The following is a 12,551-nucleotide window of genomic DNA, read 5'->3' as shown; positions in this document are numbered from 1 at the left end:
ATATTGACCCTTTTTGAAAATGGTTCTAGTAGATAGCGTATAAAGGTTCATGGTTCTACACATAAGCATTGTTTTCACTAAAGAACCCTTGAAGAACCATATGTCTTGTTAGCCCTCGTGTGTAGTATACTCCCCGTGTTTGCCTTGGTCGGTGTGGGTCTTTGTTGTTTCCTGCTCTCTTTGCACTGTTTGATTGTGTTTGACTTGCTGTTTCATTCTTGTTTGAGGTTCTGTGTTTCTGTTCATCATGTGTGTCCCGCGATATCTCCGTGACGACCCTGGACTGTTCTGACCCTGACCCTGACCTAAATCTCGCTTGACTCAGCACATGCGTCCGCCTCCTCGCTCCATGTCACAATTATTTACATATATGATTTAATGATCGCCAGACTTTATTTAGGATATTCCACCCACAGCAGGGGTTTGACTTCCCGCCCGCCAGGTAACACAGGGATCCACGGTAGTGCAGATCTCTACACGCCCACACAGACACGCGGGTCCATGTGAAGCTCTGATCTATCAGTTATATTTGAAGATGAAAAATAATGGAAGTAATAAAAAAATAATTAATACAGAGCAATACTAATAAATAGTTACCCACAAAACATAAAAATACAAAGCTTCTACCTGTCGCTGCAGGTGAGTTAATTTATTACTCTCAGATGAATCATTTTGGTCTTGAGCCCTGATGAATATGCGTGTTTGCTTTGTGGGTTGTTTTTGTTCCTCTGTAGGTTTAGTTCTAGTTTGTTCATCTTCCTCAGTGCTTTTGTTTCGTTGTTTCCGCTTTGCTTTTTTCCTTTGATTGACTTTCTTTTTTCTTTCTTTGTTTCTTTCACAACGGACCTTTACAATCTACTTATTTCAGCAAATTAATTATTCTACAGTCTTACAAAAGATGGTTCTTCAGGGGTTCTTTAGTAAGGACAGTGGTTCTATATAGAACCAGGCACTCAAAGAACCATTTGCATGATTAAAGGGTTCTTTACATGGTGAAATGGTTCTTCCATGTGTTGGATATAGCCCTTTAAAGCACCGAAAACAGTTCTTCTACCGTTACAATCTTGATATCATAACTATAGCAGAAACGTTTTTGGTGCTATATAGAATCTTTTTCAAAAAGGTTCTATTTAGAACCATGTGCAACACATTCTCCATCGATCTGAAGAACAGTCTAAGATTAGCTCAGCCAGTGTGCGTGTAAGTTCCTGTAGTTACTGACTAATAAGCCGTAGTATGTAATAAGCCTGAGATCTTAAGGGATTTACAAATAAATAGCCTTCTGACTAAGGTTACCTGTTGTGGACTCAAAAAACGTGACTCTTAAATTCGTACACAGCCAGTTTGACTTTATTTGATCTGCTGTTTGTTGAAAGTGTTTCAATAGCATTTCAACAGTCATCTAGGTCTGCTGGTGTGGGTGGGACTTGGCTGCCTCTATGCAGTGGGATTGGTTATCTTGCCCATGAAGAGGATGCTCTTGGTGCTGTCCTCCACAATGAAGACCAGAAAGGGTCTGTTGAGGTTAACGGTGGGAGAGATTGATAAAGGTACTAACTCTATGGTGGTGGCAGCAGCAGCTTCTGTGCCCTTCTCATCAACTTTGAGGATGGCCTGATGGACGACCTGCGTGGATGTCACAAATCCATGTGAGGTGAAGGATTATCTCTAGATCTGCAATGCATGTCACAAATGCACTGTACCTTCATCTTGGCTGCATTAAGTTTGCCTACAAGCTTATGATGAACATCTTTAGATTCCTCTACCTTGGAAGCCTTCAGGTTGGTCTCCTCACTGATCCCGGAGAAGTCTGCACTGTCTGAGAACGCACTGACTATTCCCATTTCCTCCAGAGTGTCCGCGAGTGAAAAGGAGGCAGAGATGGAGAACTTGGGCAGGAAGAGTTCCACATATCTGCACAGCAGAACAGAAGAATATTTCAAACTTCTTAAAGTCACTTTATCACAAAATCATCATTTTGGGATTCATGACATCTGGTCAGAAGGTACCAGGTTAGAACCCTCCTGTTAGAACCGATATGTGATAAATGATGAAGACTCAGGCTCTCCACTAGAATTACAAGCCGTTACAGAGGCTGCTAGGTTTTGTCACTCAACATGGCCCCAAAACGTCTAATCTGATAGGACGTGGCCATTTGACTGGCATGCAAAACAACCAATCACAGAAATGTCTCTTAATGGCTCATAAAATGCTCAAACATCAACCCTTCAAAATTTCACTTTGCAGCCGGATTTTGGTTGTGTCTTTACCGCTGCTGGGATATTTCCAACTCCCACAAGTGACAGTAAAAGATTTGCAGTTTTGTATAACTGCGACGCTGCGTTTTTAACGAAGCTTTCATCAAACGTTTGAATCTTGAAGCCTAACATAAAGCCTAAATATTACTGGAAAAGCCTGTTGGCCTGATAATAATCTCCTGTGATGGTTGTTAAAACCTTATCTTATCTTATCTTATCTAAAATCTTATCTTTGGCCGTAAACATATTTGCTTTTTAATTCTATCTGTCTTATGTAAGTACCCACAAAAGTGAACAAATAAATATGTGAAACTATTGTTTGCTAAAACCAAAGCACTCAATTAATATCATTTGGACTATCAGGCCAGTATTGGTAGTTTAATGACCAGCTAGTCATGCACTGGGTGGCCATTTACCAAACACTGAAGAATCCCTGTTAAAGCAGCAGTATGTGCGTATTGATTTTTTAAAATTAAAAAAACAAAAGAGTAGACTTTGAGAATAAAGTTGTAATATTTTGAGATAAAAAGTTGTAATATTTAGAAAACAGCATCGCAATATTTCAAGAAAAAAGTTGTCATTAAGGTAATACCAGAAGTATTGTGGCCAAAGGCTTTGCATAGGGAAGGCAACACCTTCACGTGTTAAAATGAGTGACGTTGAGGAGTTGGTAGTTATAATATCATATCATATCGGTTTCACTGATAAAGAAATGCTCCGTCTCCCTGTCTCTCCTGACACTTCAGCACCAGACTGTTATAGCATAAGAACACTGAAACAGCTGTGCAAGAACCTGCATTTATTTAGAGTAAAGAACCAGACAGACTCGGAGGAAAGTGTCGGTTTAGCTCAAGGAGAATCTCAGCTATCAGTGGCTACGTCTCTGTTCCACTGAAAGAGGGCATGAAGTTCCACAGACAATGAGAATGATAATCAAAATGATCGATCCACAGGGAAACAGGAGTGGGACAGAAACCGAGACCCCAATGCATTATGGCAAGCCCCTGCAGTGAGCCCACTTTATCCTCAAAATATGACGACTTTTTTTCTCTCAATATTGTGACTTTATTCTTAAAGTCTGCTGTTTTTATTTTCATTAACAGTGGCTCTAAAACGCTGTTGTAGTTTTTGCTACGGACTCTTGTGGAAAGTCTTTAATTTGTAAATAAGTTGTTGCTTTTGATTTTAATTTTATTTTATTTATCTTATTTTGCCAATTGGTACAGTGACTATATTGAGTGATACTTGTTAGATGAAATAAGCACTCAACGGACTTTCAGTATCATGTTTTGGCTTGAGGTTAAAGTTACGGTTAAGATTAGGTTTTGGGCTGAGAAGTTGGTTAAAGTGCTATGGGACTGGGATAGTGCCCCCCTGAGGCCTGGAGAGGAATGACACTTGAACAAACCTGGCAGTGGACTGCAGAAGAAGAAGCAACACAGAGAGGGCAGAGGTGAAGATGGCAGAACAAGAAGCAGTGCACAAGGCTTATATGCTAAAGCCGGCTTTAGGACAGAGGCCAATGAGGTGGAGAAGTGTGGCGGCCTATCAGCAATCAACACGGTCCTCCAGCAAAGCTTTGAGCAGGAACTGGTGGCATGGTTGGTATGTTGGTCAACAGAGGAAACAGCGAGTGGGTGTGGGCGCATAGCTTCCAAATGATTGACCATTCAAGCTGTAAGAACTTCTGCCATGAATGGGGAAGAGAATGCAGCACCCAGGCCGAGAGATGACCAGGGCTCTTTGCTCTTCTGTATTGTTTATTTTGATATAAATATCTTCACTGCACATTTTTTCAACCCATTCATAATAAAATCTGATATAAACAAAACTAATACACCCTTGCCTAAGTGTTATACCCAAGACAATATTCTAATCTACAATCAATGTGATTTCCTTCAAATAAATAAATAATAAATTCACAAGAATTAAAATAGGAAATGAATGTTACTTGTAGGAAGTTTCTTTGTAACGTTCTTACTGAAATTAAAAGGCTGGTGACTGAGGTTACCTTCCATGTAATTTGTCATGCCAGTACTTGAGGTGTTCCTTGTTGATGTTCTTCTCCAGCTCCTGCATTTTTCCCTCATCAGGTAGAACAATCATCATGGAAGTGTTGCCTTTGTAGGGGACCATGATGATCGAAGAGAAATTCTTCCAGTCCCTGTAATACTCATAATAGCTTTCTTTATTCATCATGTCCACCGTCACTGAGGTGTTCTCATCCACATGGAACTCGGCTTTTTTAGTGTATTTTATGTCAAAAGGCTTTTTCCATTTACCTTAGAGGGCAGAATTCAAGGCATGTTATCTTATAGTAAAACATGATATAATTGAGAAGGACATTGATTTCTGATGGAATGTTTAGGTGTCTACTGTACCTCTGAAATATATAAAGTTGATGAGCATCATCACAGTGTCTGGGTCCAGGCTCTTGACCACGTCAGTGATCATATCTTTGGTCTTCTTGGCGATGTACTTGTTGACTTCTTGCACAGCGACTTCAGGTTTGGAGAAGTCCACACTGAAGGCCTCTCCTTGGTAGTAATGCTGAGCATCCTTTAGAAACTTGTCTACAGGTTTGAAGCCTTCTCGGCTGGCTACAGCACTTCCAGCCTCCAGCAGCATGGTGTCCTGGCTGTGGCCCAGCATGTGAAGAAGGTGCTCATAACCTTCATTGACCTGATCAGGAGTGAGAGCGCTGTAGCCCAGGGTGCTGAAGATCTGTGAGTGGGTTTCACCTTTGGCTCCCAGGGCCAGCATGGACAGAGCCATGGAGATGCTCAGTGGAGAGAAGAAGATGTTCTTGCCTTGGTATTCTGGATGGGCAGCCAGCTTCTTGTAGAGGGAGAAGGCAAAGTCAGCATTGTGAGGGGCGAGTCTGCGGGAGAAGTCGTCATCTCCATCGTGGCTGGGGTGAGGTTCATCCTTGCCGTGGTGGAGATGTTTGTCGTGATCTGCTGAATGGTCCTCATGATCATGTGGGGCCGCCAAGGACACCGTCAGCAGGAGGGAAACCAGGAGGCAGAAAGAGATCTTTCCACACATTTTATCTCCTGGACAGAGAGAAACACACTTATACTGTATTTGAACAATAGAGCAGGTTGAGGCTGTATTTTGGTACCAGATGCATCTTTACAGACTACAATGCAATGTAAACTTCTTTGCCTGTACGATTCCATAAAAATAACAATAACAATACTATCATCACTTTAGATGAAGGTAAAAATGCTTTGAACAGCATTGCAATAATCAGGTTGGGGCAGAAGGACTAGCCAGTAAGGTGATGTTCAAGTTTTCCACATTGGCACTAGTAAAATATGCTTTAGCTTATAATGCACGCTCTTAAATATATGTATTATAATAGCAAAGTTCAATTGAATTACATTACAAAAATCAAGAACGTGATAACTTTGTTTTCTAAACAAAGTTCATCTCAGTGTTCACAGCAGTGATTAAGAAATATTCAATAAAAACTTTTTTTTTCTCAAAATGTTAGCTTTACAGGAGAAGAGAAGCATGCTTTTAAAATGTAAGTGTAATTGTATAATTTCAAGTAATTTTATTTACTATTTTACTATTTATTTACTATAGAAATTTACTATTTCTGCTTGACCAATACAAAGGAATGCAGATTAAATGATGCAGAAAAATAAAATGAAAATGAAAGGTTTTTGATTTTTCTGGACAGTGATGATATGCTATGCTTTATATTTTTGTTGTTTCATATTTGATTCATTTGGTTCAAAGTCATAACATTCTTTTCTGTGCCACTGAGTTCAAAAGATTAAGGTCAAATTAAAAAATCCAGATCTAACACTGGCCTTAACATCTCAAGTACCTATTTACATGCTATGGAAAATGTAAAGTGCTGTTAATATAATGTAAGTTTAATGTAATATATTTTATATGTTTGTTGTTATTGTTTAGTGAAATAAGGCTACTTACATGCAAGGAACTCTCAGCACGACATCGACTGAAGTGGAGAAACTAATTGAAATCCTTTAAATATTAACCCATTCTAAACCCCAATGCCCAAACATCCACCCCCACCCTACACCCCCACTCTCCACCCCTTATCGTAAATCCAACACTACTGTTTACTCATGGACTTCGAACAGTGATATAACATGTAACAGTTGCACAAAGTACGACATCTTCATAATTGTAATAATAATAATTTGTGTAGTATGTGTTTATTAGCTGAGAAAAGTGTTAATATTTGAATAAACAAAATGTATAGAATATAAATGTATTATATATATATATATATATATATATATATATATTATTATCTCTCCATGGATCACCACCTTATCGTGGTGGAGAGGTTTGTGTGCTTGAATGATCCTAGGAGCTATGTTGTCTGGAGCAAAAGCTCCTGCTAGGGTCTCCCATGGCAAACTGGTCCTAGGTGACAGGTCAGACAAAATGTGATCCATAATAACCCCTATGAAAAGACAAAAACAGGACTTGTGTACCCTGCGCGGAACAGGGTTACCGGGGCACCACCCTGGAGCCAGGCCTGGGGGAGGGGCTCGCCAGCGAGCTTCTGGTGGCCGGGCATTTACTCATGGTGCTCGGCTGGGCCCAGCCTGAAGGAGATACATGAGTCCCCCCTCCCATCGACCCACCACCAATGGGAGGGGCAGTAATAGGGGTTCGGTGCGTTGTGGATCGGGCAGTGTCCGAAGGCGTGGGCCTTGGCGTTCTGATCCTCGGTTGCTGAAACTGGCTTTTGGAACTTGGAACGTTACCTCACTGGCGGGGAAGGAGCCTGAGTTGGTGCGCAAGGTTGAGAGATACCGGCTAGATATAGTCCAATCTCCTTGAGAGGGGCTGGACTTTATCCTTTTCTGGAGTTGCCCATGGTGAGAGGCGGCGGGCAGGTGTGGGCTTTCTCATAGCCCCTCGACTTGGTGCCTGTATGTTGGGGTTTTCTCCGGTGGACGAGAGGGTAGCTTCCCTACGCCTTCGGGTTGGGGAACCAGTCCTGACTGCTGTCTGTGCTTATGCACCGAACAGCAGTTCAGAGTACCCAGCCTTACTGGGGGGTCCTTGGGAAGGGTGCTTGAAAGTGCTCCTCCTGGAGACTCTATTGTCCTACTGGGGGACTTTAACGCTCACGTGGGCAATGACAGTGAGACCTGGAGGGGTGTGATTGGGAGGAATGGCCTCTCTGATCTGAACCCGAGTGGTGTTCAGTTTTTGGACTTCTATGCATACCACAGTTTGTCCATCACGAACACCATGTTTGAACACAAGGATGTCCATAAGTGCACATGGCACCAGGACACCCTAGGCCGCAGTTCAATGATTGACTTTGTAGTTGTGTCATCGGACTTGCGGCCATGTGTTTTGGACACTCAGGTAAAGAGAGGAGCTGAGCTGTCAACTGATCACCACCTAGTGGTGAGTTGGATCAGGTGGTGGGGGAAGATGCCGGTCAGACTAGGCAAACCCAAACGTATAATGAGGGTTTGCTAGGAACGTCTAGCAGAAGAACCTGTCAGATTGATCTTCAACTCACACCTCCGTCAGAACTTTGACCAGATATCGGGGGAGGTGGGGGACATTGACTCAGAATGGGCCATGTTCCATTCCTCCATTGTTGAAGCGGCTAACTGTAGCTGTGGTCGCAAGGTAGTTGGTGCCTGTCGGGGCGGTAGGTGAGAGATGCCGTCAAGCTGAAGAAGGAGTCCTACCGGGCATGGTTGGCCTGTGGGACACCAGAGGCAGCTGGCAGGTATTGACAGGCCAAGCGATCTGTGGCTTCAGTCATCGCCAAGGCAAAAAAACTTGTATGGGAGGAGTTTGGTGAGGCCTTGGAAAGTGACTTTAAGTCGGCTCCGAAAAGATTCTGGCAAACCGTCAGGCGACTCAGAAGGGGAAAGCAGTGTGCCACTAGCACTGTATATAGTGGAGATGGTGTGCTGCTGACTTCGACTGAAGACATCACTGGGCAGTGGAAGGAATACTTTGAGGGCCTTCTCAATCCCACCCACACGTTCTCCAGTGAGGAGGCAGAGTCTGGGGACATGGGAATAGGCTTGTCCATTACTGAGGCCGAAGTCGCTAAGGTAGTTAAGAAGCTCCTTGGTGGCAAGGCTCCAGGGGTGGATGAGATCCGCCCTGAGTTCCTCAAGGCTCTGGATGTTGTGGGGCTGTCTTGGCTGACACGCCTTTTCAACGTTGCGTGGACATCGGGGGCGGTGCCACTGGATTGGCAGACTGGGGTGGTGGTGCCTCTTTTTAAAAAAGGGGCCCGGAGGATGTGTTCCAACTACAGGGGAATCACATTCCTCAGCCTCCCTGGTAAGGTCTATGCAGGGGTACTGGAGAAGAGAGTCCGGCTTATAGTCAAACCTCGGATCCAGGAGGAGCAGTGCGGGTTCCGCCCTGGTCATGGAACACTGGACCAACTCTTCACCCTCTCCACATGTGCTTTGTGGATCTGGAGAAGGCATTCGACTGGGTATTCTATGTGAGGTGCTTCAGGAGTACGGGGTACATGGCTCTTTGATATGAACCATTCAGGCCCTGTACAAACAAAGCCGGAGTTTGGTTCACATGGCCGGCAGTAAGTCAGACTCGTTCCCAGTGAGAGTTGGACTCCGTCAGGGCTGCCCTTTGTCACCAATTCATATTCATAATTTTTATGGATAGAATTTCTAGGCGCAGTCAGGGGATGGAGGGTGTCCCGTTTGGTGACCTCAGGGTCACATCGCTGCTGTTTGCAGATGATGTGGTCCTATTCGGGACATCAGGCCTTCAGCTTTCGCTGGATCGGTTTGCAGCCGAATGAGAAGCGGCCGGGATGAGACTCAGTACCTCTAAATCCGAGACCATGGTTCTCAGGCGGAAAAGGGTGGAGAGCCCTCTCTGGGTCAGGGATAGGCTCTTGCCTCAAGTGGAGGAGTTCAAGTGTCTCGGGGTCTTGTTCACGAGTGATGGTACAAGGGAGCGGGAGATTGACAGGCGGATTGGTGCTGGGTCAGCAGTGATGCGGGGTCTTTACCGGTCTGTTGTGGTAAAGAAAGAGCTGAGCCATAAGGCAAAGCTCTCGATTTACCGGTCAATCTACATTCCCACCCTCACCTATGGGCATGAGCTTTGGGTAATGACTGAAAGAATAAGATCACGCATACAAGCGGCCGAAATGAGTTTCCTCCACAGGGTGTCTGGACTCTCCCTTAGAGATAGGGTGAGAAGTTCGGTCACCCGGGAGGGACTCGGAGTAGAGCCGCTGCTTCTTCACGTCGAGAGGAGCCAGCTGAGGTGGTTCGGGCATCTGGTTAGGATGCCTCCTGGACGCCTCCCTCGGGAGGTGTCACAGGCAAGTCCACCTGGGAGGAGACCCCGGGGACGACCCAGGACACTCTGGCGTGACTATATCGCCCAGCTGGCCTGGGAGCGCCTCGGAATCCCCCTTGGAGAGCTAGTGGAAGTGGCTGGGGAAAGGGAGGTCTGGGCCTCATTGCTTAGGATGCTGCCCCCGCGACCTGAACCCCGGAGAAGCGGAAGATGATGGATGGATGTATATATATATATATATATATATATATATATATATATATATACACACACTGTGTGCATAATTATTAGGCAACTGAGTATTTTGACCATCTTATAATTTTTAGGCATATTTTCTAACTCCAAGCTGGATAAACTTGAATGTTTAATGGATTTAAGCGTAGCAGGTGATGTGTATCTGTGTAATGAGGGAGGGTGTGGCCTAAGGAGGTCAACACCCTATATCAAGGTGTGCATAATTATTAGGCAGATTTTTTCTTCAGGCAAAATGGGCCAAAAAAGAGACTGAACTGACTCTGAAAAGTTAAAAATGACTAAAAGTCTCTCAGAGGGATGCAGAACTCTTGAAATTGCTAAGATATTGGGGCGCGATCACAGAACCATCAAACGTTTTGTTGCAAATAGTCAACAGGGTCGCAAGAAACGTGCTGAGAAAAAAAGACGCAAATTAACTGCCAAGGATTTGAGAAGAATCAAGCATGAAGCTACCAGGAACCCATTATCTTCCAGTTCTGTCATATTCCAGAACCTAGCTGGAGCATCAAGAAGTACAAGATGTTCAGCGCTCAGAGACGTGGCCGAGGTAAGGAAGGCTGAAACCCGACCACCACTGAACAAGACACATAAGCTGAAGCATCTAGACTGCTCCAAGAAGAATCTGAAGACAGATTTTTCAGAGGTTTTATGGACTGATGAAATGAGAGTGACTCTTGATGGGCCCGTGGCTGGATCAGTAACGGGACAGAGCTCCACTTCGAGTCAGACGCCAGCAAGGTGGAGGTGGGGTACTGGCATGGGCCGGTATTATCAAAGATGAGCTGGTTGGACCTTTTCGGGTTGAAGATGGGCTCAAAATCAACTCCCAAGCCTACTGCCAGTTTTTAGAAGACACTTTCTTTAAGCAGTGGTCCAGGAAGAATCTGCATCTTTCAAAAAGACGATGATTTTTATGCAGGACGATGCTCCATCACATGCATCCAGGTACTCCTCTGCATGGCTCGCCAGTAAAGGCCCCTTCCTCACCTGACCTGAACCCAACTGAGAACCTGTGGGCAGTTCTTAAATGGGAGATTTACATTGAAGGATAACAGGACACCTCTCTGAACAGGGTCTGGGAGGCTATGGCTGCTGCTGCACAAAAAGTTGATCGTCAACAGAGAGCGCTGTAGTTGGTCATTAATAAAAATAATCCTCAAAAATAAGACTTGCCTAGTAATTGTGCACACAGTGTATATATAATGATTTTCTGGATGTTACCAGACATTTCCAAGCCTCTCCTCGAGGAAGTCCAGTATTATATGTAGTTAAAAAGCAGCTCCTGGTTTGACCAATCAGTGCTCAGTAAATTGTGCTCATGATGTAATTGATGATATTAACGAGTCTCTGTGGCGGCTGTGAAGGTGTCCAGGAAAAATATGGACCTGAGAAATTCTTGTTACTTTTTATTGTTTTTCTGTTTATTTGAATTATGAATACGACTTTATTCTAATGTATATTGTGATAAACTCACTGCTGAGGTCAACTGGTTAAACATTTGCTTAGATGCCTAAAACTTTTGCACAGTACTGTACATATACATATATATATATATATATATATATATATATATATATATATATATATATATATGTAATTTGTTAGAGTGAATATACTTAAATATGTTGCACTGATAGGTGCCTATTTCTCATAGCAGTCTTTGGTGAGCATGGCTGTCAGCGTAAGTCTAATCAAGTGGAGCAGTTAAAAACACTGTTTATGGTCAACATGCTATCAATAACTAGCCGGGATGAACGATCTTGTTGGCCCCATGCTGAGAGTAACCAACAAAAAAATGGTGCATTTACATTTATCAACATGTTTAGTAATGTCGTTTATGATGCAAGGCAATATAATGAGTCAAGTCAAAAAAACATAATAAAAGTTACATTCGGTACTATTAGAGCAGAAATTAGAGATTAAATGTTTGGCACGACACCAGCCAGAGGATTTTAACATCATTCAGTGTGGAAAGGACAAAATGAGGTTCAAGAGAAAAACATTTCTGCTTGCTTGCTGTGCTATCGTTTGAATTCATTCCATGGCTTGGTGGATTTTGAGAGATATGTTTTTGACAAGTTTGCCCAGATGAAAGATTGTCATGGCTCTTGTCTGTTTGAGCAGTGAAAGTCATTGGTGAGTCATTCTGCATTATTACCAGGCATGTTATTCCTAGTGCCTGGAAGGCGATGTATTTCCCTGCTCTGATATGTTAGAGTTGATATGTATTTACAGACCACAATGATCATACACTGCTGGATAACGTTGGATTTGTAATGCCATGCTGTATAACCAGGCTGTGAGATCTAATGTCATTATCATATCACTCTTGTTCTCCACTTCTATTCCTGCATTATGCTAATTTGTGGACTTTTGATTTCTTTGATGGAATTCAGAAATGAGAAATGAAGTATCTGTAGTCATTCTAAGTTACATTTTGTATAGGTAGAATTCATAATATGGTTACTCCTTAAATTTTTAGGAGAATACTTGGAATACTTTTGGAATACTTTGGAATATCCAATGGAGACACCATCAGTGCTTGTTTATTTATTTATTTATAGAAATAAGCATATGGCATATAGAACCTTTTTGAAAATGGTCTGTCTATATGAGGTCAAGCTTGTATACTATATAACTACAGAACCATATACAACACAATGTAAAGAACAATTTTAGGATGCAGTGTTCTGTGTGTTCATGGTTTTATATAGAAGCAATGTC

The 12,551-nt window shown here is 43.0% G+C and overlaps 1 protein-coding gene across 1 annotated transcript; it reads right to left on the bottom strand.

The window, feature by feature from the left end:
- Nucleotides 1–1,328: 1,328 nt before the first annotated feature.
- On the bottom strand, nucleotides 1,329–6,275 carry LOC108417137 (alpha-1-antitrypsin homolog). The gene is made up of 5 exons (XM_037537730.1): nucleotides 6,207–6,275; nucleotides 4,640–5,314; nucleotides 4,270–4,540; nucleotides 1,767–1,914; nucleotides 1,329–1,626 (listed from the first exon to the last, which is right to left on the bottom strand). The coding sequence occupies exons 2-5, from the start codon at nucleotides 5,304–5,306 to the stop codon at nucleotides 1,438–1,440; spliced, it is 1,275 nt and encodes a 424-aa protein (XP_037393627.1). The 5' UTR covers nucleotides 5,307–5,314; nucleotides 6,207–6,275; the 3' UTR covers nucleotides 1,329–1,437.
- Nucleotides 6,276–12,551: the final 6,276 nt, after the last annotated feature.

This window comes from Pygocentrus nattereri, chromosome 4 (genome assembly GCF_015220715.1).
Source record: "Pygocentrus nattereri isolate fPygNat1 chromosome 4, fPygNat1.pri, whole genome shotgun sequence".
Lineage (NCBI taxonomy): Eukaryota > Metazoa > Chordata > Actinopteri > Characiformes > Serrasalmidae > Pygocentrus > Pygocentrus nattereri.
The sequence above is the reverse complement of the archived record's forward strand: the minus strand, read 5'-3'. Positions and strand labels throughout refer to the sequence as shown.

Bases quoted from the DNA above. Each gene is read 5' to 3' on its own strand.
- LOC108417137 (XM_037537730.1), bottom strand. From the start codon at position 5,306: ATGTGTGGAAAGATCTCTTTCTGCCTCCTGGTTTCCCTCCTGCTGACG. The intron at 4,541-4,639 runs GTACAGTAGACA...CTGCCCTCTAAG, and splicing joins CAACTTTATATATTTCAGAG to GTAAATGGAAAAAGCCTTTT. The intron at 1,627-1,766 runs GTAGAGGAATCT...ACATCCACGCAG, and splicing joins CCAACCTGAAGGCTTCCAAG to GTCGTCCATCAGGCCATCCT.